Below are 26,424 nucleotides of genomic sequence, written 5' to 3'. Positions count from 1 at the left end.
TGCAATCTAATTTCTTCACTAAGGCCCAGTTCACATTGCGTTTTTGAGCCAAATGGATCCGGTAAGCGGATCCGGTCTCCGCTTCACCGGATCCAGATGGCTCTGTGCACACTGCAGAATTGAAATGAAAACGGATCTGATCAATGATTGATCAGATCAGTTTTCACTCAAGTTTCGCCACAAATACATACCTAATGCAGTGGCGTAGCAATAGGGGTTGCAGAGGTAGCGACCGCATTGGGGCCCTTGGGTCAGAGGGGCCCCATGGGGCCCTTCCTCAACCAAAGTATTAGCTGTTTGTTGGTCCTGTGGTGGTAATAATCACTTCTATAGACAGGCCCGGATTTCTGCAAAGGCCACAGAGGCCACGGCCTAGGGCGATAAAATCAGATAAGATCAGAAGGGCGGCATGACTTGGAGAGAGAAGAGGTCATATGTCAAAGTAAATCATCTCCTCTGTTCCCGCAGCGCAGCCAGCCAGCGCCCTGCTCTGCACTGATAGAGGAATTCCAGAGTTCCCCAATCCCTGCACCTCTCACTTCCTGATGTGTTATAACAATCAGGATCAATCATAACTGTCACCTGATGATCCAATTATTTATATGGATCGACATACAGTACAAGTGGATGTGAGAAATACCAGGGATTTACATTACAAAGAAGATAAAACTAAGTTCTGCTGAGTTCTAATGCAGGCATTCACAAACATTTCTGCTAGTTTCTTTGCCTTCTTTTTTACAGCTGTGACACTGACTGACCCCGGCAGTTGTAAATTACACTTTCTTATCTAGCCGTAATTTATTGCTTTTTTTTCTTTCTAGCCAGTGATCTCCTCTCTGCTTAAGTTAACTCTTTCCGGACTCATTTTCTGTCCTTCATCTCCGACCATCTATGAGAACTGCTGCAGCCTGGAATAAAAATGCTGTATGCTTCCCTTTCATTGCTAAACTGTCACTGTCGCCTGAGCTGTTACTACCTCTATGCTAGTGTGTATGAATTGGCATCCTTCTGCTTTCCTGTAGCAGTAGAGCATTGTACCCTCTTAGCCATCAGTAAAAGCAGAGAGTTTTGAATCAGGATGATACCATTTATTGACTTAAAAGAAAAAGAGTAATTGTTCTGCTAATAAGCCTTCTTCAGACTTTGTTCCTGTATACTGTCTATATGTTAAAGCACACCGCCATATGTACACTCAGCATTCAAAAGAGATACGTAGATTTTTCAGCAAATATAAATAAATGTCATTCAGATGCTTTAAAGTGGAGCTGAAATCTTGCACAGGACAGAAGGAAACCATGCAGAGACATGCACCATGTATCTATTTAGAGAGCCTTTCGAATTCTTCCACATCTGTGTCTAATCACAAATTTGATATCTTCCCTGTGTCACCTGACTGCCACAGCATATAAGCTTATTTTAAAGCACAAGATGTTAATATATTTGCTTCCATGAAAGTAGGAATTAGACACACTGTCTATTTATTGCAGGATTTGTATCAGCTGTAACAAAGAAATGTTTTTTCTTTAAAGGTTATGTTGTTGAGTATCTTTTAGAGCAGAGAGGAAGTTCTGAGTTCAGGTCCACACTAATTACAACCAAACATCCAAAGTGGGTCCTGACAGGATGTTTGCTACTTACCTGTTCTCTGTTTTGTTTGGGCTTTTCTCCATTGCACTGCCCTGCCACCTGTTTATGGCTCTGACTGTCTGCAGCCAGCCGCACAGAGGACAAAGAAGCAGCGCATGCTCTGGCCACTCGCGCTCCCTGTCACCTGTTTGTGGGTCTGACTGCAGCCAGTCGCACAGAGGACAAAGAAGCAGCGCATGCTCTGGCCACTCACGCTCCCTGTCACCTGTTTGTGGGTCTGACTGCAGCCAGTCGCACAGAGGACAAAGAAGCAGCGCATGCTCTGGCCACTCGCGCTCCCTGCCACCTGTCTGTGGCTCTGACTGCAGCCAGTCTCACAGAGGACAAAGAAGCAGCGCATGCTCTGGCCACTCACGCTCCCTGTCACCTGTTTGTGGTTCTGACTGCAGCCAGTCTCACAGAGGACAAAGAAGCAGCGCATGCTCTGGCCACTCACGCTCCCTGCCACCTGTCTGTGGCTCTGACTGCAGCCAGTCTCACAGAGGACAAAGAAGCAGCGCATGCTCTGGCCACTCACGCTCCCTGTCACTTGTTTGTGGTTCTGACTGCAGCCAGTCTCACAGAGGACAAAGAAGCAGCGCATGTTCTGGCCACTCGCGCTCCCTGTCACCTGTTTGTGGCTCTGACTGCAGCCAGTCGCACAGAGGACAAAGAAGCAGCGCATGCTCTGGCCACTCACGCTCCCTGTCACCTGTCTGTGGCTCTGACTGCAGCCAGTCGCACAGAGGACAAAGAAGCAGCGCATACTCTGGCCACTCGCTCTCCCTGTCACCTGTCTGTGGCTCTGACTGCAGCCAGTCGCACAGAGGACAAAGAAGCAGCGCATGCTCTGGCCACTCGCACTCCCTGTCACCTGTCTGTGGCTCTGACTGCTGCCAGTCGCACAGAGGATAAAGAAGCAGCGCATGCTCTGGCCACTTGAGCTCCCTGTAATTTCCTGCTCCTGCCCAGATGTGCACAGCAACCGAGGCCAGTATAGTGTTATGCATTCTTGACGAGTACCGATCATACATCAGCGTAATTTCTCAAGTATGCATTCCCAGAACACTATCGGCTGCTGTGCACATTCGGGCAGGAGCGCAAATTTCCATCGTGAGAGGACAGAGCATCCACTGATTCTTTGTTCAATGAGGGGCACAGCAGCACAACTGAAATGAGCCCATTCAAACCAGTGATCGCTAGTCAGATAGTTGGACAGAATGTTTTTTGGTGGTGGTGGTTGGGGGGGGGGGGGGGAGCGCTTGGTGACAGCAGGCCTAGGGCACTGGTAAGTACAAATCCGGCCCTGTCTATAGATACTTTGAATAGTAGTAATCATTTAACAAACTGTTCCCCATCCCCTTCTTGCACCTCTAAAACTGTGGATGACCTTGGCAGGTTTTGTTGCACTGTATCAAGTGTTACCTATAGAGTGCTTGGGGGGGCCCAATGTAAAACTTGCACCGGGGCCCATAGCTCCAAAGCTACGCCCCTGACCTAATGTTCTGTAGCAGCTGGTGGTAGAGGCTTCCTCTTCTTCCGCTGTGACTACACAGCGCGTCATGTGACTAGTCACATGACGCGTCATGTAGTCACATGACACGGAAGAAGACAGAAGCCTCTACCATCGGCTGCTAAAGAACATTAGGTATGTATTTTACCCTCCCTCACCCACCCGCCTGGCTGCTCCCTTCCTCACCCTCCCCTCACTCCGATTCGCGTTGGCACATTCTCCCATCCCCCGTGGAACAGTCCAATTTTTCACTAGCGTGAAGAAACTTTCCGTTTTCCATTGTCCCAATGCTGCAGCATTTTTGGTCCATATCCATTCTGCTGGGCAGAACGGTCTGGAAAATTAGGGCCTGCAGCAATTTTTAGATCCGGGGACCGGATCTTACGTACGGAACGTATCCGTACCAACGGATGCACATGAATGCGTAGGTTAACATTGGATCCTTTCACATCCGTTCTGTTTGTACAGTATACGTTCCGGTTATGCTCCACAAAAAAACGCTAATATGAACTGGGCCTAAGTTGTTGCTTTTTGTCACTAGTTTGCTATTTTGGATCTTCTCCATATTTATGACTGTACAATTATATTATGAACAATTATATTATGTTCACCTGTGGAAAAAGATCAAGTGTACCTCTTGAGTTTTGTAGTTCAACCACAATAGCGCAACTGCATGCCAATATATATATTTTTTTCAATAGTCTGTATTTTACAGCTATGACTAATCAAAAAGCATGAGGGAACCTAGATTAAGAGGAATTTGAAAGCTGCCATAATCAAATGTATAAATTGCGGTTGCCTGGCTGTCATGCTGAGCTCTTAGCTTTAGTTATTTTTGAGTCACACACCTCAAATTACCACAACCAGTATAGTCATACCCAGGGCCGGCGCTACCATAGAGGCAAAGGAGGCAGCTGCCCCAGGGCCCCAGAGCTTATAGGGGCCCCCAGTGGCTACAAGAGGAAAAAAAAATTCAAATCGGCCTTATAGTTTTTGAGAAAATCGATTTTAAAGTTTCAAAGGAAAAAAAATACACATTTAAAAACCTGCCGACTTTAATGGTTAATAGCAAATCCACCTTAAATGCTAGAAACCCTAAAGGATATGTTAAGGAGATCATTAGGAACAAGAGGAAAATTTTTTTTTTCAAAAAGACCTTATAGTTTTTGAGAAAATCGATTTTAAAGTTTCGAAGGAAAAATTTATACTTTTAAATGCGGTAAATGTCACTTTTAGTAGCAAACCTAACGGTAGTGTAATTTTACATGCATCAAACGAAAGCGCAATAGATTTCCTGACGGGGTTTCCAGGGGGTCTATACGCAGCTGCAGCGCTTTGGCCATGGATCGCTATACAGCCGCAATATGGCTGTATGAAGATCCCTGGCATTTTTTACTATTTTCCCAATTTTTTTTTATGTTTAAAGTGTGGGAATTTAAAAAAAAAAAAAAAATTATGTGGGGTCCCCCCTCCTGAAACTTTTTAACCCCTTGTCCCCCATGCAGGCTGGGATAGCCAGAATGTGGAGCTCCGACCGATTGGGACTTCACACCCCGACTATACCAGCTGCAAAAAAGGTCCCCTAATGCCGATTTTTGTTCCGGGGTACATGTTGGTGGGGCCCCCCAGGTTTATTTTGCCCTGGGGCCTCATTGTTGCTTAAACCGGCCCTGGTCAGACCAGAGACAAAGCATCTGATCTGCATGATCATTCTGGGCTATTGAATTAAAGTATAAGAGTAAGAGCATCAGCAAAAAAGTCAGGCAACTGGCATTGTTTAATAGAAATTGAAGAAGGCAACCTCTTCCTCTCGCTCCAGGTTCCCTTTAAATCCAATGGTACACACTAAAACCTGTAGGTTCACCCCCAACTCCACATGCATATTAGGATTATTAAGTGGTAAATATGCACACAAATTACATAATTTGATTTTGTGTATGGTTAAAAATTCAATCAGACTGCATCCTTGTACAAAACCCAGCAAGTTACATGCAGATAAAGTAAATGTTGCACAGCAGACTAAGCCAGGAGTAATGGTTAACACCTTTTTGCAACCTCCCCAGCTTTTTCTTTGCTAGTTAGATCCCATGCAAAAACTCCTGGACTCCCTGATCATTTCACTAATTAGTCTGCATCACATGTTGCAGGAAGTGGGGAACATATATGCAATTGGGTTGTTAGCTGGACATGCAGGGCCAATTGAATGCTAATGATTCCAGCTTGCACCCAATCTGAACACAATTGTATGTAGTTTAAAATTGGGCCATTAAAAACCAAAAAGGAACTTTATTTCATTGGCCCGTGTATTTGCATAAAATATGTAATTATTAGCATCACAGTAGCCATCTTTATTGATAGCATTAAGCTTGAAGGAGATGAGTATGAAGAATGGCTTTAGAGGACAGCAAAGAAAACACGATTTTTGCCCTTGACTCTTTTTTTTTATTTTTTTATTTTTTATTTTTTTTACAATATCTCTTGGTGTTAAATATAAATAGATTTTCACTTCTACTCTGTAAGGTGCCTGTGAGGGGACGTTAGCCTGTTCTACTTGTCACCTCATATTCGACAAAAAGGATTTCAATCAGCTAAAAGCAATATCTGATGAAGAGATGGACATGTTGGATTTAGCCTTTGGACTGACTGAAACGTATGTATCCATTTTAATTTTCGTTACTATTAATTTCCTATTCCCTCCATTGGAACTGTTTATGCTTAATCAGTTTATCCACTACTACAGTATCTCTACGTCCTCTGTGACTTCATCTAAGCCACGAGGACCTGATTTTTGATTGGGGGGCAGCTGTGCACTATCGGGCACGCTCCTGTGCACACCCCAGTGGCTCTGGCACTTTTAGCTGTAACATTAATTGGTGTAAGGGAAAATATATACCCTTACCCAAACAGTTACCCCCCTAAGAATGAACTATCACCGCTGTAGCCAATAGCAGTGATTGTTCATCCCCCCATGTTGTGTTGCGATCATGCCAAAAAGCTGCAGAGAAAGCCGGTCTCACCTCTCATCCTGCAAGAGCCACTGTGCGCAGCCTCCTCTCTCAGCCCCGACTGACAAATACACTGGGTCCCGGCTTGATGACGGCTGAGAGAAGAAGCTGCACACAGCAGCTTTTGCAGGACGATCTCCGACAGACCCAGGAAAGGTGAGATAGGCTTTCTCTGCAGCTTTTTGGCATGATCTCCAATGGGGAGGGGGGCTGCCTAATTAGGGGAGCACATCTGGCTTCCATTGGGGGACTATCGGATGATCGATGGTCCTCCACCCATCACAACTCGATACCAATGGGGAGGGGGATACCGATGGAGAAAAGGGGGAGTCTAATACAGGGGGCACATATGGGGCCGGGGGCTAATACTGGGGGCACATCTGGCTGTAATGGGGTAATAACCCTGAGGACACTTCTGGCTGCCTATACTGGGGAGGGGCACCTAATACAGGGCCAAATCTGGCTATCTGAACTGGGGGAGGGGGTAATACTGGGGACACATCTGTCTATCTATGCTGGGGGGAGGGTGCTAATACTGAGGACATAACTGGCTTTCTATACTGGTGGAGGGGTTAACACTGGGGACACAACTGGTTATCTATACTGGGAGGGGGAACTAATACTTGGGGCACATCTAGCTACCTAGGTGTATACAGGAGGCACATGTGGCTACCTATACTGAGGGTGCACATAATGGTCGGAGCCCATCTGGCTATGTATTCTGGGGGGAAACCTAATATTGCAAGCACATCTCGCTACTTATACTGGGTGCGACCTACCTAATACTGGGGGAATGTCCGCTATCTATACTGGGGCAGGCAGAATTTGTGTGTGTGTGTGGGGGGGGGGGGGGGGGGGCTCAGTTTGAAATATCTGGTGTTGAAGGATCTTGGCTGGCCCCATCAGGGGAGCATACGAGGATGCCGTTAGGATTTCAGTGAAAATATTTTAAGGGAGGGGGACCACGGGTCAAAGGGGTGAATATAGTAGGGTAAAAGTAATAATGGGGATGCAGTTAAAAAGATTATAATAAAATATACAGTGTAACTATGCCCACTTTAAAACCACACCTACTTTTTAGAACAAATTCTCTACATAACAAAATTTCGAATTAACCTCCCCACATAACCTTTTCTACCTAATTTTTACAATTAAAAATACTTTTATTATATTCTAATTTCAAAGTGAAAAGTATACACGTTAGCAAAACCCCACCTTTATTTCAGAATCAAATATCATCGCCATAAATTGTGACAGGAACATCATTTAAGTTTTTTGATAATGTGAGAAATAGCCTAATAAAATTAGTTGTTTTTATCTACAGTAGCACTTCTTATTTGTAAACTAGAATTGGTATAATGAATTTTTTCCATTTTCCCTTTTATCCCATTAAAATGTGTCGAAAATAAAATTGTTCTTGGGAAAAAATACTTCCCATTGGAAAGCCTAGTTTGTCTTGAAAAAAAAACAATATACAGTGGGATGCGAAAGTTTGAGCAACACTGTTAATTGTCATGATTTTCCTGTATAAATCATTGGTTGTTACGATAAAAAATGTCAGTTAAATATATCATATCGGAGACACACACAGTGATATTTGAGAAGTGAAATGAAGTTTATTGGATTTACAGAAAGTGTGCAATAATTGTTTAAATAAAATTAGGCAGGTGCATAAATTTGAGCACTTTTGTCATTTTATTGATTCCAAAACCTTTAGAACTAATTATTGGAACTCAAGTTGGCTTGGTAAGCTCAGTGACCTACACCTACATACATCTACATACAAAGGTGAATTCAATTAAGAAAGAGTATTTAAGGGGTCAATTGTAAGTTCCCTCCTCTGTTAAATTTCTCTGAAGAGTAGCAACATGGGGGTCTCAAAACAACTCTCAAATGACCTGGAGACTAAAGGTGCGTACACACATGCGACTATAGTCGTTTGTAACGATCGTTCCCCGATCTTTACCAACGACGATCGTTACAAAAAACGAACCACCGACTATTAAGGCAAACGACGAACGAGCCAAATCGCTACAAAAGAAAGTTCTGTCTCGGCGGATTTTAACCAACGACGATCGTTTGCAAAAGAAGTACATCGTTGGAAACGGTCGTTCGTACTAGGCTTGACATGCGCATTTCACTATTTCTCTGTGAAACTTCTCATTTTTATGCGCAGGCGCAATAGTTGCTTTACGTGATGTAACGTTCGTTCTAACGATCAGATCGTTACACACCTTTTAAAACTATCTTTACTTAGGTCGTTCTTTCATCAATTAAAAGTTCGTTCGTCGTTCTTAACGAACGATCGTTGTCGCATGTGTGTACGTAGCATAAGAATGTTGTCTAAGAGATTTCAGCTGTCTGTTTCCACAGTTAGGAACATATTGAGGAAATGGAAGACCACAGGCTCAGTTCAAGTTAAGGCTCAAAGTGGCAGACCAAGAAACATCTCAGATAAACAGAAGCGATGAAGAGGGAGAACAGTCAGAGTCAACTCACAGAGCAGCACAAAAGACCTACAACATCATCTTGCTGCAGATGGAGTCACTGTGCATCGTTCAACCATTCTGCGCACTTTACACAAGGAGATGCTGTATGCAGAGGAAGCCTTTTCTCCACCCACAGCACAATCAGAGCCACTTGAGGTATGCTAAAGCACATTTGGACAAGCCAGCTTCATTTTGGAATAAGGTGCTGTGGACTGATGAAACTAAAATTGAGTTATTTGGGCATAACAAGTGGCATTATGCATGGAGGAAAAACAACACAGCATTTCAAGAAAAACACCTGCTACCTACAGTAAAATATGGTGGTGGTTCCATCATGCTGTGGGGCTGTGTGGCCAGTGCAGGGACTGGAAATATTGTCAAAGTTGAGGGACCCACTATCAGCAGATTCTGGAGACCGATGTCCAGGAATCAGTGACAAAGCCGAAGCTGAGCCAGGGCTGGATCTTTCAACAAGACAACGACCCTAAACACTGCTCAAAATCCACTAAGGCACTCATGCAGAGGAACAAGTACAATGTTCTGGAATGGCCATCTCGGTCCCCAGACCTGAATATAATTGAAAATCTGTGATGTAAGTTAAAGAGAGCTGTCCATGCTCGGAAGCCATCAAACCTGAATGAACTAGAGATGACTTGGGGAATGGTTCAAAATACCTTCAACTAGAATCCAGACCCTCGTTGGAACCTACAGGAAGCATTTAGAGGCTGTAATTTCTGCAAAAGGAGGATCTTCTAAATATTGATTTCATTTCTTTTTTTTGTGGTGCCCAAATTTATGCACCTGCCTAATTTTGTTTAAACAATTATTGCACACTTTCTGTAGATGCAATAAACTTAATTTCACTTCTCAAATATCACTGTGGGTTTGTCTCCTATATGATATATTTAACTGACATTTTTTTATCGTAACAACCAACGATTTATACAGGAAAATCATGACGATTGCCCAAACTTTTGCATCCCACTGTATATGTTATGGCCAGAACCTGAAGTCTGGCCACTTCGGGTTCTGGCCGCTCAAAACTAGAAATGGCCAACTGAAGTGGCCAGTATGCAAAATGTACATTTTGTGCGGACTCTGTCCAGCAGAATGCATTATGACTAAATGTGGCCGGTCAAGTTGTGCTGCCGTAGGGGGGGGGGGGAGGGGGGGGCGGTGCCTACCCACCCCCGACAGATTGGTTGACCCCAGGTGGTGAACTGGTCATGGCATTGCAGCCGCAGCTCACATTAGCCTGCGGAGTCTTCCTGCAAGCAGAGCAGGGCTACGGGAAGATGGCGTCCGAAACCCTGCACTGGAGACTATGTTTTTCTCCAGTACAGGGCTTTGGGCGCAACCTTCCCATAGCTCTGTTGTCAGCCTGGGAGTTTCACAGCTGGAGCTGGGGGAGGAATCTTATGCAGGTGAGCAAATGTTTTTTTGTTTTTTTTTTACAGGTGCACTTTATTTTATGGTGAAATGCTTCCCACAATACGATTATTTTCTGAAGAAACATTGCTGCATTATGATTGTTTTCTGGTGAAACATTGCTGCATTGCAATTATTTTCGAGCAAAACATTGCTGTGTTACGATTATTTTCTGGTGAAAGATTGCCACATTACGATCATTTTATGGTAAAACATTGCCGCATTATGATTATTTTATGGTGAAACATTGCTGCATTACAATTATTTTATGGTGAAACATTGCAGCATTAAGATTATTTTATGGTGAAACATTGCCACATTGCGATTATCTTATGGTGAAACATTGCTGCATTACGATTATTTTATGGTGAAATATTGCCGCATTACAATTATTTTATGGTGAAACATTGCTGTATTACGATTATATGGTGAAAAATTGCCGCATTACGATTATTATATGGTGAAACATTTCCGCATTACGATTATTTTATGGTGAAACATTGCTGCATTATGATTATTTTCATGAGGGGGCAACAATTGGAGGTGCCACAGGTTTTCTCGCCCGGAGTGACAAAATGGCTTGACGCACCCCTGGGTGAGAGAGAACAGATATTAAAGTACAAAGTTTTATTAAAGAACAAGTGACACCCATGCCAACCTAGAAATAAAAAGGTGTCTTCCTGTTCAGTACACATTTTTCTTGTTTTCAATGCCTGCACTAATGGAGTAGATGGCGGCAGGGATTCTCTCAAACTTAAAGTGGACCTGAACGCAAGGACAGAAGAAAAACAGAGAGAACTGCACCCTATATATATTTAGAGAGTTTAGCCTGTCTAATTCCCCCTTATCTGTGACTAAGCACAAATTGTAATTTGATTCCAGGCCTGTCAGCTGACTGCCGCGGCAGAGAGTTCATTTGTCATCACAGGATGTTAACAGTTATGTCTGCTTCCATGAAAGCAGGAAGTAGACAAACTGCAGATTTATTGCAGGATTTGTATCAGCTGTAACAAATAACTTTTTTTTTAATGTTATAATGCTGTTGCTTATCATTTAGAGCAGAGAGGAAGTTCTAAGTTCAGGTCCTGTGTTAGGATCATAGCCAGTGTCTGACTGGGAGCTGGAAAAACTGAGGAAATCCACCTGCTGGCCAAGCAGCAGTAACCCTGTGATATCACTCCCAATAGAAACCTTCACTGTGAGCAGCAACACCTGATTACTACTGCTTGCCCAGCAAGTGGATTTCCTCAGCTTCTCCATCTCCCAGTCCAACACTGATCATAGTTGAGGGGATGGGTGTTTGTATGCATGCTGAAAAACAAATTATGTTTGAAATTATGTGTGCCATTAATCCTAGTAATGTTTAGACCTGGACTAAATCAGTACTTTTTGAAGCGTTCTCTCTCAAATATCCCATGCAGCAGCCACTCCACCAGGAGATATGGTATCATTTGACTCCACCAGAAATTAACTAAAACTGAGGATGTGAATCCAAATTATTCTCTTGTACATCTGAATCTTACGAAAGGGCAGATCACTGCCGAAAACAGCAGTGTGTTCCCATGGTGTTATGATGCAGGTAGCATCACTGGATTGGATTTACTGGCACTGAGGCCTAGGGGGAAGCATGTGTTAGGCCCGGTTCACATTAGCGGTGGCTATCCGGAATAGCCGTGCCGGAGCCGCACCGCATGCTGGCCGGACGAAACGGACGCACGGCATAGCAATGTAAGTCTATGCCAGGGTTCACATGTGTCCGTTTCGTCCGGACCGGAGCCGGACCGGATCCGGACTCCGGTGTCCGTTCCAACATGCGCTATTTTTTGGTCCGGCTCCTCCGGCAGCCGTATCCGGGGCGGAGCCGGACTGCACCATCCGGCCAATGGAAACCAATGAGAACCGGAGAGCGCACAACACACTGGCAAAAAATCCGGATGTTCTACCCCACTTCCTATGAGGATTGTTGCGGCGATATTGTATCGGGGACACATGGGCAACCATTTTGGAGTGGAGCAGCACGAGCTGGAGATGTTGGCAGCATGTTGGAGGTGGAGGTGAGTGCTAAACAGCGGAGGGCCTGATTCCACAGGTCCCCCTTCTGCTGACCTCCCAGACCCCAACATTTTTTTTGTTTTTATACAGGTTGTTATCTCTTTAAGAATCCGGATCCGGACCGCAACCGTGTTCATACCGCACGGAAACCGTATGCAACCGGACCGGATCCGGACAGGAACCGTACGGTTCAGGTCCGATCCGGCTCCGGTGCGGTCCGGACATCCGGTGCGGTTTTTGCAAAACCGCAAGTGTGAACCGGGCCTAACCCTATCAGTGCAACACACGTTACCAAGGTCACATATGGGCTGTTACGGTAACCGTGCTACACTTACGGTGTATCGGGGTGCATTATCATAGCATTGCGCTAATAGGGTTACACATGCTGCTCCCCTGCTATGCTAAAATATCTGCCTGCTTCATACTGGTCTATTTTTATTTTTTTAAATTTTTTTATACAATGGAAACACTAAGGGCTTGATTCAGAAAAGAGTGCTAACTGTTAGCACGGCCGTTTTCGCACGAATTTTCCCGATTGCGAATTTTCGTGCACAATTAAGCGTGTTTGCGCGCAAATGCGAATTTTCAAGTGAAATCGTTATCATTTTCATGCGCAAACGTGAATTTTCGCGCGAAAACGATAACGGTTGTGAGTGAAAATTTGCGCAAAAACGCCCATGCTAACAGTTAGCACTCTTTTCTGAATCAAGCCCTAACTTGTTACTGAAACACAAATACTAGGGATGCTCGGATACCCCTTTTTATTATTCGAGTTAGGTCGAATTCGAATAGTAAATTATTCGAGGTCGGTCGAATATTCGAGTAGAAAATTTTTTACTATTCGATTCGACCTCGAAATTCAAGCTCACTATTCGAGTCGGTATTCGAGCTCATTATTCGAGCTGACTATTCGAATTGGCCTTAAATAGCTTCCAACACTTGTTTTGGGGGTGAATGATGCAAGAAACATCTTTTTTTCCAAGTAACAACAGCAAGTGATTATGTGGGGATGTTCCTTAAAAAAAAAAAAGGTGGAAAGAGAAGTTGTGTCCAAAATTCTGTTCAGTACTGTATACTTCTTCTTCTTCTTCTTCTATATCTTCTTCTTCTATATCTTCTTCTTCTTCTTCTAAATCTTCTTCTTCTTCTTCTATATCTTCTTCTTCTATATCTTCTTCTATATCTTCTTCTTCTATATCTTCTTCTTCTTCTTCTTCTTCTTCTTCTTCTATATCCTTTTCTTCTTCTTCTATATCTTCTTCTTCTTCTTCTATATCTTTTTCTTCTTCTTCTATATCTTCTTCTTTTTCTTCTTCTTCTATATCTTCTTCTTTTTCTTCTTCTTCTATATCTTCTTCTTCTTCTTCTTCATCTTCTTCTTCATCATCTTCTTCATCATCTTCTTCTTCATCTTCTTTTTCTATATCTTCTTCTTATTATTATTTTTCTATTTCTTCTTCTTCTTTTTCTATATCTTCTTCTTCTTCTTCTTCTTTTTCTATATCTTCTTCTTCTTCTATATCGTCTTCTTCTTCTTCACTTTTTTCTCTTCTATTTTTTTTAAAGAAATGCAGCTATTTTTGAGCGTAATAAATAGCTGGTGGCGCATGATGGAAGCGCCATTTTATGTGCTCCCTGGCAGTGGAAACACACAGACAGCAGGAGGTAAATTCAGCAGCAGCAGCAGGAGGAGGATGATTGTGTAGCAGCAGGCAGTCAATGAGGCAGGCAGCGAGACATAATAGGCTGTGGTACCTAGCGGTGGTACCAGGCCGTAAATACATAGCATGAGGTTACAGACAGCGGTCGTGAAGCCCACATCGTGTCCAATACACAACTGGGACAACACAGTTTTCAACCCGGACACCTCTAAAAATATCACAAAGTATTAAAAAGTATATATATTTTTTTCGTTTTTTTAAAGAAATGCAGCTATTTTTGAGCGTAATAAATAGCTGGTGGCGCATGGTGGAAGCACCATTGTATGTGCTCCCTGGCAGTGGAAACACACAGACAGCAGGAGGTAGATTCAGCAGCAGCAGCAGGAGGAGGATGATTGTGTGGCAGCAGGCAATCAATGAGGCAGGCAGCGAGACATAATAGGCTGTGGTACCTAGCGGTGGTACCAGGCCGTAAATACACAGCATGAGGTTCCAGACAGCGGTCGTGAAGCCCACATCGTGTCCAATACACAACTGGGACAACACAGTTTTCAACCCGGACACCTCAGAAAAATTAAACCTTCTTTTTTATTTTTTAATGGTTTATTTAATTTTTTTTTTTACAGCAAATTACACATATAGCTATTGTTGGACGTAATAGCTGGTGGCAGAGTGGCAGCAGAAGGTAAAATCTGTGTACCCTGGCAGTGGGAAACACAGCAGACAGACAGCAGCAGCAGCAGGAGGAATGGAGGAGTAGTGTGAGTGTGGCAGCAGGTAGGTATGCAGCGTGACATAATAGCCCTGGTACCTAGCGGTGATACCAGGGCTGTAAATAAACACAACAGGAGGTCCCAGACAGTGGTCGTGCAGCCCACATCGTGTCCAATACACAACTGGGACAACACAGTTTTCAACCCGGGCACCTCAGAAAAATGTAAACTTTTTTTTTTTTTTAATGGTTTACTTTTTTTTTTTTTTACAGCAAATTACACATATAGCTATTGTTGGACGTAATAGCTGGTGGCAGAGTGGCAGCAGAAGGTAAAATCTGTGTACCCTGGCAGTGGGAAACACGGACAGACAGCAGAAGGGCAGTACACAGCAGCCCACTGTAGGTGTAAAATGTGTGGCTACAGGCGAGGCGACGTAATATTCAAACTGAACCAGGCTGGCTTAGTAGTGAGCAGGAGCCAGGAGGTGGTAAAGGGTGGTAAGGCATATTAACGATGGTTCCGGCAGCCAGTTCATGTCCCCCTCTCGCCGACAACAGGGGCCAGGAACTCGCCTTCCACCCACGCCTGGTTCATCTTGAGAAACGTCAGTCTGTCCACAGACTTGTGAGACAGACGTGAGCGTTTCTTGGTGACCACGCCACCAGCTGCACTGAAGCAGCGCTCGGACAGCACACTGGAAGGGGACAGGACAACACTTCCAGGGCGTACTGCGCCAGCTCGCTCCAGATCTCCAGGCGCTTGACCCAATACTCCATGGGATCAACAGGGGCATCGCTGTCAAGCCCGCTGTAGGACCCCATGTAGTCAGCCACCATGCGGGTCAGGCGCTGGCTGTGACCGGAGGAGGATGCTGCTGCATGCACCTCCTCTCTAGTCACTGCTGGAGCCTCTACAGTCCTGTAGAGCTCGTTGCTGGGAGACAGCAGGTCTGTGGGGCGCTTGCTGCTGGATGCAGGCACCTGCTGCTGCCTCTGTGCTGGCTGGACAGTGGGGGTGGAAGGCTGGGGGAAGGCTTCCTCCAAGCGCTCAACAAGGGCCTGCTGCAAGCTCCTTATTTGTTGCGCTGGGTCTCCTCCTGCAGGAGGCAGGAACTGGCTCAACTTCCCCTTGAGGCGCGGGTCCAACATCATGCTGATCCAGATGTCCTCCCTCTGCTTCATCTGGATCACCCTGGGGTCCTTGCGCAGGCACGTCAGCATGTGCACTGCCATTGGGAAGAGGCGGGCCACGTCTGCTGGCACATCGACGGCAGTGCTGTCCTCATCCTCCTTCTCTGCCGCCTCATCCTCTCTCCACCCCCGCACCAACTCAGCTGCACTGTGCTGATCCCCCTCATCAGCAGCAAGGTCAGGGACCTCCACCAAGTCCTCCTCCTCCTCCCCCTCAGAGGTGGACTGTGCAGCTGCATGCCGCTCCTGCTGGGCCAAGGCTGCCGCTCCCTGTTCCAGCAAAGCATCGAGGGCCCTGTTCAGCAGACAAACCAGGGGCACCCACTCGCACACCATAGCATGGTCCCTGCTCACCATGTTGGTGGCCTGCAGAAAAGGAGCCAGCACTAAGCACACCTGCTGCATGCGCCCCCAGTCGTCATCGGGGACGATGGACGGGATGTTGCTGGTCTTGTCCCTTTTCTGAGCGGCGGACACAGTGGCCAGGGCAAGGTACTGGTTGACAGCGTGCTTCTGTTCAACCAGACGCTCCAACATCACCAGGGTGGAGTTCCAGCGAGTTGGAACGTCAAGGATCAGCCGATGGCGTGGCAGCTCCAGCTCCTTTTGCACGTCTTCCAGGCTCGCAGAGGCTGCAGGCGAGCGCCGGAAGTGACGCACAACATTCCTTGCCATTTCCAGCAGTTCGCCCATCCCCCGGTAGGTGCGCAAGAACTTCTGCACCACCAGGTTCAGCACGTGGGCAAGACAGGGGATGTGGGTCAGGTTTCCCCTGTCGATCGCGGCAATCAGATTGGCCCCATTGTCGGCCACCACCTCTCCGACTCTGAGGCCTCTGGGGGTCAGCCAAATCCTCTCCTGCTCCTGGAGTTTGGCCAACACATGGGTTGCCGTCAGTTTGGTCTTCCCAAGGCTGACCAACTGCAGCAGCGCTTGGCAGTGGCGTGGCTTCACGCTGCTGCTGAGGCGGGGGGTTTGGCCAGGTGTGCCGGAGAATGGCAGAGGATCGGAGGAACCTGCTGCAGTTCCCCTGACCCTGTGGGGTGGCACCACCCACTGTGTTGCTGCTGCTGCTGTGCCCGCTGCTGCTCTCCCATCCTCACCCCCTTCCACCAAGCTGACCCAGTGGACAGTGAAGGACAGGTAGCGGCCTGTCCCGAAGCGGCTGCTCCAGGAGTCCATGGTGACGTGGACCCTTTCACCAACCGCGTGCTCCAGCCCTCGCTCCACATTGGCCATGACAAAGCGGTGCAGTGCAGGCATGACCTGGCGGGCGAAGAAGTGTCTGCTGGGGAGCTGCCAGTCTGGGCTGCACAAGCAAGCAGCGCACGCATGACGCTCCCCTCCTGCACGAGCGTGTATGGCAGGAGTTGGGAGCACATGGCCCGTGCCAGTAAGCCGTTCATCTACCGCACGCGACGGCTGTTTGGAGGCAGAGCACTAACCACCCCCTGGAAGGACTCGCTCAAAAGGCTCTGGCGTTGCCTTTTGCTAGCACGGGAATCAGCGGAGACAGCAGAGGAGGCCACTGAGGACTGGCTGCCAGAACAGGCCTCAGTGTCGGTGGCAGGAGTTGCAGAGGGGGGAGGAGCAGTGCGTTTCCGCACTCCTGCTGGTGCTGCTGGAGGAGCAGGAGGGCGGGTGGCTGCTGTTGCTGCTGCTGCTGCTGAAGGCTGTGCAGTGATGGGTGTGGTGCCACTGCCAGCACCAGATGCCTTCAGCCTCTGGAACTCCTCATGCTGGTGGTAATGTTTAGCAGCAAGATGGTTGATCAGAGAGCTGGTGCTGAACTTTAAGGGGTCTACACCTCTGCTCAACTTCCGCTGACAGTGGTTGCAAGTGGTGTACTTGCTGTCAACTGTGGGCATGGTGAAAAATTGCCAGATTGGTGACAGGAAAAGCCCCCTACGGCCTGGAGCCGCTGCTGCCTGTCTCCCTGTGGTGGTTGGGGGGGGGGCTTGGGTGCGGCTGGTGGTGGTACTGGCAGATGCTGCTGCTGCTGCTGCTGAGCCTGAGACACCAGCAGGCTGTGGGACCTGCCTACTGCTGCCAATGCTTGCAATGATGCGCCTCCTTGCAAGCCCTACAAGCGCATCCTCCTCCTCCTCCTCAGAGCTTCTGATGATGACATCCCCAGGTGCTGGTGGTGGCGGCACCCAGTCTTTGTCTGTCACCACGTCATCATCATCATCATCATCCTCCCCCTCCTGAAACATGTCCTGCTGGGATGATGACCCCCCAAACTCCTCTCCTGATGCATGGATGGGCTGCTTGACTGTCGCCACAGTCTTGCTGTCCAATCCCTCCTCCCCCAAAGTGCCCATCAGCATCTCCTCCTCAAAATCGCCAACAACAGCAGACAACTGACTCATGATGCCTGGGGTCAAAAGACTGCTGAATGACAGATCGCCAACTGACGATGAACTAGCCTCCTCCCCAGGCCCTGCTGGGCGGCTGCTGCGAACAGGGGTGGTGGTGGTGGTGAGGGTGGAGGCCTCGGATGCAGAGCTGATGGCGGGCTGCTCATCCTCCGTCATCAGTTGCACCACAGTGGCTGCATCATTTTCCTCAATGGGACGTTTCCGACCCGGCTTGAGGAAAATAGGAGCAGGTACTACACGCTGCTGCTGCTGTGTCTCTGCAGCGTGAGTTGCTCCTGCTGGGCGGCGCCCAAGGCGTCCACGGCCAGTGGCTATAGGCGGAATGTTAGCCACTGATGCAGCTGCTGCTGCTGCTGCGGAACTGTGCATGGTGGCGCGGCCGCGGCTTGCCACAATGCTGCTCCCTCTCCTCCTGATTCCCTTGCTGCCCTTCCCCTTGCCCAAACCGCGCTGGCTGCCACTTCCAGACATCTTAGATGTTTTGGGCGTAAACAAAAAAGTTTTTTAAAAGGGCGGGTGAAAAAGTGGGGCACTTTAATGGAGTGGGTTGGTGGGTGAGGTGACACTAATCACTAAGTGATTAGATCGCTAAGTGATTACTAGTACAGTACAAATAAAAAATACAATAATTCAGTAATCAGTAAGTGTGAACAGTGAACAGTGAGTGTGTCCCCTAGTACACTAACTAGAAAATACAATAATCAGTAGTAATCAGATTCAGTAGAAGGAAATAGAGTGTGTGTACACTACAGACAGTGCACGCACACACACACACGCAGGAGCTAGCCTATGAACAGTGACTGAGTGTCCCTCTAGTACAGTAAGTACAACTAGAAAATACAATAATCTGATTCAGTAGTAATCAGATGATTCAGTAGAAGGGAATACTGTGTACTGTGTACACTACAGACAGTGCACGCACACACACACGCAGGAGCTATGAACAGTAACAGTGAGTGTCCCTAGTACAGTATACAACAAAAATCTATTAACCCTTCGCACACTCACATGCAAATGTTCAAACAATTGCATTCACAGATTCACTCATCCAGGCACAACTGTTATCCCTACAGCTAAATTAAAAGCCAGGGTTTTAGTTCACAGAAGAATGCATTCTTATGCTTAATCACCTATACTGCGCAGAAGTACCCAGGTAAACATAGGTGTCCTAACTCTGGCCCTGTAACATGCATAGTGCAGACATGCAAACACATTCATTGCATCAAACCTATCAATGGATTAGGAGCACACATCCTAACTTCCTCTCCTGGGAAAGACAGTGCATCTTACCAATCGCACAAGGGAGCTAATGTTATGTGTCCATGTGCACAATGCGCATACACCAGCATAAGCTGTCTGCATGCTGACAAACATACAGGGGAAGGGGGGAGTGCACCGAATTGGACCCTAGCCACAGGGGTCAATGATAAGAATAAACATACATATATCCAGGCACATCGCCTCTAGTTAGGACATTAAATAAATTATTAGGGAAAGGGAGGTGCTGAAGGGGGTGTGGCTAGAAAACAGCAAAAATCTATTAACCCTTCGCACACTCACATGCAAATGTTCAAACAATTGCATTCACAGATTCACTCATCCAGGCACAACTGTTATCCCTACAGCTAAATTAAAAGCCAGGGTTTTAGTTCACAGAAGAATGCATTCTTATGCTTAATCACCTATACTGCGCAGAAGTACCCAGGTAAACATAGGTGTCCTAACTCTGGCCCTGTAACATGCATAGTGCAGACATGCAAACACATTCATTGCATCAAACCTATCAATGGATTAGGAGCACACATCCTAACTTCCTCTCCTGGGAAAGACAGTGCATCTTACCAATCGCACAAGGGAGCTAGCTGTAGGGATAACAGTTGTGCCTGGATGAGTGAATCTGTGAATGCAATTGTTTGAACATTTGCATGTGAGTGTGCGAAGGGTTAATAGATTTTTGCTGTTTTCTAGCCACACCCCCTTCAGCACCTCCCTTTCCCTAATAATTTATTTAATGTCCTAACTAGAGGCGATGTGCCTGGATATATGTATGTTTATTCTTATCATTGACCCCTGTGGCTAGGGTCCAATTCGGTGCACTCCCCCCTTCCCCTGTATGTTTGTCAGCATGCAGACAGCTTATGCTGGTGTATGCGCATTGTGCACATGGACACATAACATTAGCTCCCTTGTGCGATTGGTAAGATGCACTGTCTTTCCCAGGAGAGGAAGTTAGGATGTGTGCTCCTAATCCATTGATAGGTTTGATGCAATGAATGTGTTTGCATGTCTGCACTATGCATGTTACAGGGCCAGAGTTAGGACACCTATGTTTACCTGGGTACTTCTGCGCAGTATAGGTGATTAAGCATAAGAATGCATTCTTCTGTGAACTAAAACCCTGGCTTTTAATTTAGCTGTAGGGATAACAGTTGTGCCTGGATGAGTGAATCTGTGAATGCAATTGTTTGAACATTTGCATGTGAGTGTGCGAAGGGTTAATAGATTTTTGCTGTTTTCTAGCCACACCCCCTTCAGCACCTCCCTTTCCCTAATAATTTTTTAATGTCCTAACTAGAGGCGATGTGCCTGGATATATGTATGTTTATTCTTATCATTGACCCCTGTGGCTAGGGTCCAATTCGGTGCACTCCCCCCTTCCCCTGTATGTTTGTCAGCATGCAGACAGCTTATGCTGGTGTATGCGCATTGTGCACATGGACACATAACATTAGCTCCCTTGTGCGATTGGTAAGATGCACTGTCTTTCCCAGGAGAGGAAGTTAGGATGTGTGCTCCTAATCCATTGATAGGTTTGATGCAATGAATGTGTTTGCATGTCTGCACTATGCATGTTACAGGGCCAGAGTTAGGACACCTATGTTTACCTGGGTACTTCTGCGCAGTATAGGTGATTAAGCATAAGAATGCATTCTTCTGTGAACTAAAACCCTGGCTTTTAATTTAGCTGTAGGGATAACAGTTGTGCCTGGATGAGTGAATCTGTGAATGCAATTGTTTGAACATTTGCATGTGAGTGTGCAAAGGGTTAATAGATTTTTGCTGTTTTCTAGCCACACCCCCTTCAGCACCTCCCTTTCCCTAATAATTTATTTAATGTCCTAACTAGAGGCGATGTGCCTGGATATATGTATGTTTATTCTTATCATTGACCCCTGTGGCTAGGGTCCAATTCGGTGCACTCCCCCCTTCCCCTGTATGTTTGTCAGCATGCAGACAGCTTATGCTGGTGTATGCGCATTGTGCACATGGACACATAACATTAGCTCCCTTGTGCGATTGGTAAGATGCACTGTCTTTCCCAGGAGAGGAAGTTAGGATGTGTGCTCCTAATCCATTGATAGGTTTGATGCAATGAATGTGTTTGCATGTCTGCACTATGCATGTTACAGGGCCAGAGTTAGGACACCTATGTTTACCTGGGTACTTCTGCGCAGTATAGGTGATTAAGCATAAGAATGCATTCTTCTGTGAACTAAAACCCTGGCTTTTAATTTAGCTGTAGGGATAACAGTTGTGCCTGGATGAGTGAATCTGTGAATGCAATTGTTTGAACATTTGCATGTGAGTGTGCGAAGGGTTAATAGATTTTTGCTGTTTTCTAGCCACACCCCCTTCAGCACCTCCCTTTCCCTAATAATTTATTTAACCACTTGACACCTGAGGCATTTTTCCTCTTGTGGACCAGAGCAATTTTCACCTGTCAGCGCTCCTCCCTTTCTTTTTCCAATAACTTAATCACTACTAATCACAGCGTAATGATCTATATCTTGTTTTTCTTGCCACCAATTAGGCTTTCTTTGGGAATTACAGTATGCCAAGAATTATTTTATCCTAAAGGCATTTTAACATGAATAATAAGAAAAAAAATTATAAAATGCATTATTTTTCAGTTTTTGGCCATTATAGTGTTAAAATAAAACATTCTACTGTGAATAAAAGCCACACATTGTATGTGCCCTTTTGTCCCGGTTATTGCAACGTTCAGAAAATTTCCCTAGTAAAATGTATGGCGCCAATATTTCATTTGGAAATAAAGGTGCATTTTTTCAGTTTTGCGTCCATCACTAATTACAAGCCCATAAATTAAAAATTAATAGTAATATACTGCCTTGACATAAATTTTTAAAAAGTTCAGTCCCTAAGGTAACTACTTATATTTTTTTTTTTATGTAATTTTTCCCCTCTTTTATAAATAAAAAAAAAAGTTTGGGTATTATGGGAGGGTGTGGGAGGGGAATAGTTAATTATATCAGTCAGTGTGGGGATTTTTATTGAATAAAAAGCAATTTTGGTGCAATATACTATTTGGCCACAAGATGTCCTCAGTAATTTCCGATTCACGTACGTAAGCACGTGAAACGGAAGTAATCCGTGGCTGTGTAACACAGGAAGATACAATGAATGCCGGCGTCTCGTAGACGCTGGTATTCATTGAATCGGGGACTTAGGGACCTGCGGTCCCATTCATTAACTTCCCCTCTAAGCGGCGGTAACGGCGGTGTGCGCGCGCAAACGGGAGCGAGCGGCGGCTGCATGCCGCTGCAGACTTGTTTTCACGGCCCTGGTGCATCCTGTCTTTTTTCCAGGGCCGTGAATATACTGCACGGCATGCAGCAAGTAGTTAATGTCCTAACTAGAGGCGATGTGCCTGGATATATGTATGTTTATTCTAGTACAGTATACAAAATACAATAATCAATCAGTAAGTAAAGGACAAGACAGGGTAGAATAAACAGCAGAAACACTGGTATAGATGAGAAATAAACTAACAGAGGACAGGAGGACAGCTGCCCACACAGGCAAGGCCCTGAGGCCTAAAGCTGTGTAAGCTTGCCTGCAGCAGCAGCTGTCTCTATGTAATACACAAGCTACTAACTAAAATACAATCTCTATCTAGCTAACAACAATATAGGTGAATATAGCAGGTGTATGTGAGCAAAAACGCTAGGTAATTGACCACTATAGAGCACTTGCTAAGCCAAAGCACAAAGGAGCAGATCTCTCTCTGTACAAAGTCAGGCAAGGACGGAAAAACCGAACATGGCGGCCGCTATTTATAGGGTAGGGGCTGGCCAGGGTCCCCCTCTGTGATTGGCTGCCGTCAGAGGGCCTGGGAGCCCTCTGATTGGCTCTAAGGACATCATGACGCTATTCGAGCTCGGTATTCGAGCTCGAATAGCGCTGTTTGCTCGAATAGCTCGAATAGTGAGTGGGCTATTCGAGTTCAATTCGACACACACAAGCAATAGAACACAGCAATACATGCATCCAGCTACATTTAAGTCGTCAGCAGGTGCTCGTCAGCCAATCAGGATGCACTGTCATACACCCTTTACCTGCCATACCACATCTAGCAGCCATTAGCATTCAGGTGGGAGGCTTCAGTTGGACGCAAATCGCAAGATTGCGTCGCTAGCAGGACCGCCCCGTGCAGGCATCCCTCCCACAGGGGTCCCTCCCTAACCGCTCACCTGTCCGCCATGTCCTAGAGCTGAAAAAAAAAACCGTTTAAAAACACACGATTGGTTCGCACGATGGCCAGGGGCCCCGGACCTCTCTCACTGGCCGGGGCCCCAAGGCCAATGCGCGATACCTGGAGGGGAGTGCAGGTGGGCCTGGACCTCTCACACCCAGGCTCTGGACCTCTCACATCCAGAAAACCCACCAACACTGCCTCCATACTGAATGCTAAATTCGACACACACAAGCAATAGAACACAGCAATACATGCATCCAGCTACATTTAAGTCGTCAGCAGGTGCTCGTCAGCCAATCAGGATGCACTGTCATACACCCTTTACCTGCCATACCACATCTAGCAGCCATTAGCATTCAGGTGGGAGGCTTCAGTTGGACGCAAATCGCAAGATTGCGTCGCTAGCAGGACCGCCCCGTGCAGGTGAAGCCTCACTCCCCTCCTTGAGTGCCTCCCTTCTTCCCGTCTCAAGTGGAGCAGAAATGAGAGGTTGCTCACCCAGCTCTCGGCATTCCACTGACACGATCTCCCTTCATTTGGGGGCACCACTAGCTACCTTCTACCTGGGGGTACCTCTAGCTTCTTTGTAATAGTTAGCCAGAGGTGCACTAAGTATTAGGGGACACCTGTGGCTACCTACATTAGGCAGGGAAAGTAAGTGGAAGTGACACCCAGGCCAGCCAAAGCATTTGTGGTGCGGTTTCGGCGGGGTTTGTAGGTTCATGGAGGGTGAAGAGAAGACTAAGGTGCTAGAACATCTACGCCTATAGGCTCCAGGAATGTTAATCCGGGCCTGGTACACAGTTTAGTGCCTTTTCAGTTGCAAATGAATGCCCATGGCACAAAGCAATGATGATGAGTAGTAAATGTTATTTATGGTTATAATGTGCAGGCAAGCAACAGTGCTATTGCCTGGTCTTAAATGCTTCAACTCTAGTACAATAAACTTTGCAGAACAAAGCAATGAGCAGTAAGACAGCACAGCTATATAGTAACAGTGCCAGTCCCCACCTGACGCAGATCCTGCCTGTGCTAAGCATCCTGTGAATGCATGAATTTCCTCTCTGAAAGCGTGCCAATTTTCTTTTTTTTTATTATTCTTAGTCTTATATCTTCTGATAAAGTTTAATGTATTTTTTCTGGTTTTATAGATCTCGTCTGGGCTGCCAGATTTGTATGACTGAAGCCATTGATGGAATAACAGTCCGTGTACCAAGAGATGTGGCTGATATAAGAAAAGAGACTGTGGGACAGGAAAGGATGCAATGATATGATTCATAAATAATTTATCAATTAGTGCCTTTTTTTACATTTTGGGTGGGCTGTTTGTGAGTACAAAAAATAAAATGTTAGAGATGGTTTGATCTACAGCAGGAAAAGGAGTCTTTTCTCCTATTTGTAACGGTATATAATATCATTTTTGTTACTGTATAATATCATATTTCTTGTTATGTGTGAAAAACACGCAGAGACACACACACACATAGCTTGCAGGTGCTTGCCATATTTGAAAAAAATGTAAGAAACATCCTTCTGCATATTGGATTTAAGAGCATCTGTCTGTTGAATTTTAGATTCCTCCAAAATTGTACTCACCTTAGTGGTTTATCCACGAAACTGCAATAATCAGGATTATATGCAAAACAAAAAACAAAAAAAAAACAAAATATATAAAAAGCTGAATAAAAACAAAATTCGGATTTACATGGGGCTTCCTCCAGCCCCCGTTGCCCGTGAGGTCCTCAGGCATCCTCTTACCCCCTCTCCTGGTCCCGCTGGTGGTTCCAGTAAACAGCAACCACCTGGTAAAGTCTCACGTGCGCGCCCATCGCGTCATCACCCCAGTCACCGTAAGCCTCCTGCACATGTGTGATTCTCAAAAGACTGAACCGTGCATGCACAGGAGGCTTATGCCATGATGGGTGCGTGGCGGAGGCGTGTATGTGCGACTTCACCAGAGAGTCACCGTGTACCGGAGCTGCTAGCGGGACCAGGAGAGGGGAGAATAGGATGCTGGAGAACCCCACAGGCAACGGAAAAGGGGGGCTGGAGGAAGCCCCAGGTAAGTCCACATTTCAATTTTATTCAGCGCTCAGGGTCCCTTTAACAAAGTTTAGTACATACACCCATAGCCTGGTGTCGTTTCAGGGCATCCCATCTCTATCCAAGGTTCCAACTTTTTGTCATTTTATAAAATATTACTGGGGCAATTTCAGATGACATCGTGAAAGCATTTATTAATTTGAATAGTGCCCTTGTGTAGTTTAAACTCCAGGCTCAGCAAACTACTGAGTATGACATACAGATTACCAGATTACTTATTATATTTATGTGAGTAGTGATTTGATAATTTGATAGCAGTCCCATCTTCTGCAAGTAGCTACAATATCCAAGGGCTTTCTTGAGTTGCAACACCATACACGGATGATGACATGATGGATGAGCCTGATATTTGGTGTAATAATTAAGAGATGATCTGCTGAATTTCATGCAGTTATTTTTCCCATAAAATTTGCACATTTTCACACAAATTCATTTTTGTAGAAAAAAATAATACATTGTTATCATGTGGTGAAAAGTTGGCAGGTAAAAATGCACTTTAATTGGTCACATTTCCAAGTTAATTGCAAAGCCCCTCTACATGCTATTGTCACCAAAATTAGCATGGAGGTCTTGGGCACCAGTAGCAACATGTCACAACTAACAAAAAAAACTTAAGTTGTGTTTTTGGAAATCAAAGTTACGCTTTTAGCAGAAAAATGCGTTTTTAAATGTTGCAGGGTTGGAATAATGGTTTAGTTTACTGGCATTGCCCTGATTTAGGTACTCTAGGTATTTTTCCTATGTCAGTTGGTGAACCTTTTAA

At 45.8% G+C, this 26,424-nt stretch overlaps 1 protein-coding gene across 1 annotated transcript in view; it reads left to right on the top strand.

The window, feature by feature from the left end:
- The window catches only part of LOC137527193 (adrenodoxin-like), a 108,158-nt gene extending 83,111 nt beyond the window's left edge, over positions 1-25,047 (top strand). Inside the window, exons 3-4 of the mRNA XM_068247676.1 lie at positions 5,660-5,789; positions 24,710-25,047. Coding sequence (XP_068103777.1) covers positions 5,660-5,789; positions 24,710-24,827 — 248 coding nt within the window. The 3' untranslated portion in view covers positions 24,828-25,047. The remainder of the gene's footprint in view (positions 1-5,659; positions 5,790-24,709) is intronic.
- The last annotated feature ends 1,377 nt before the right edge of the window (positions 25,048-26,424 follow it).

The sequence above is a fragment of the Hyperolius riggenbachi genome, chromosome 8, assembly GCF_040937935.1.
Source record: "Hyperolius riggenbachi isolate aHypRig1 chromosome 8, aHypRig1.pri, whole genome shotgun sequence".
Classification (NCBI taxonomy): Eukaryota; Metazoa; Chordata; class Amphibia; order Anura; family Hyperoliidae; genus Hyperolius; species Hyperolius riggenbachi.
This window is presented reverse-complemented; position numbering and strand designations above follow the sequence as displayed.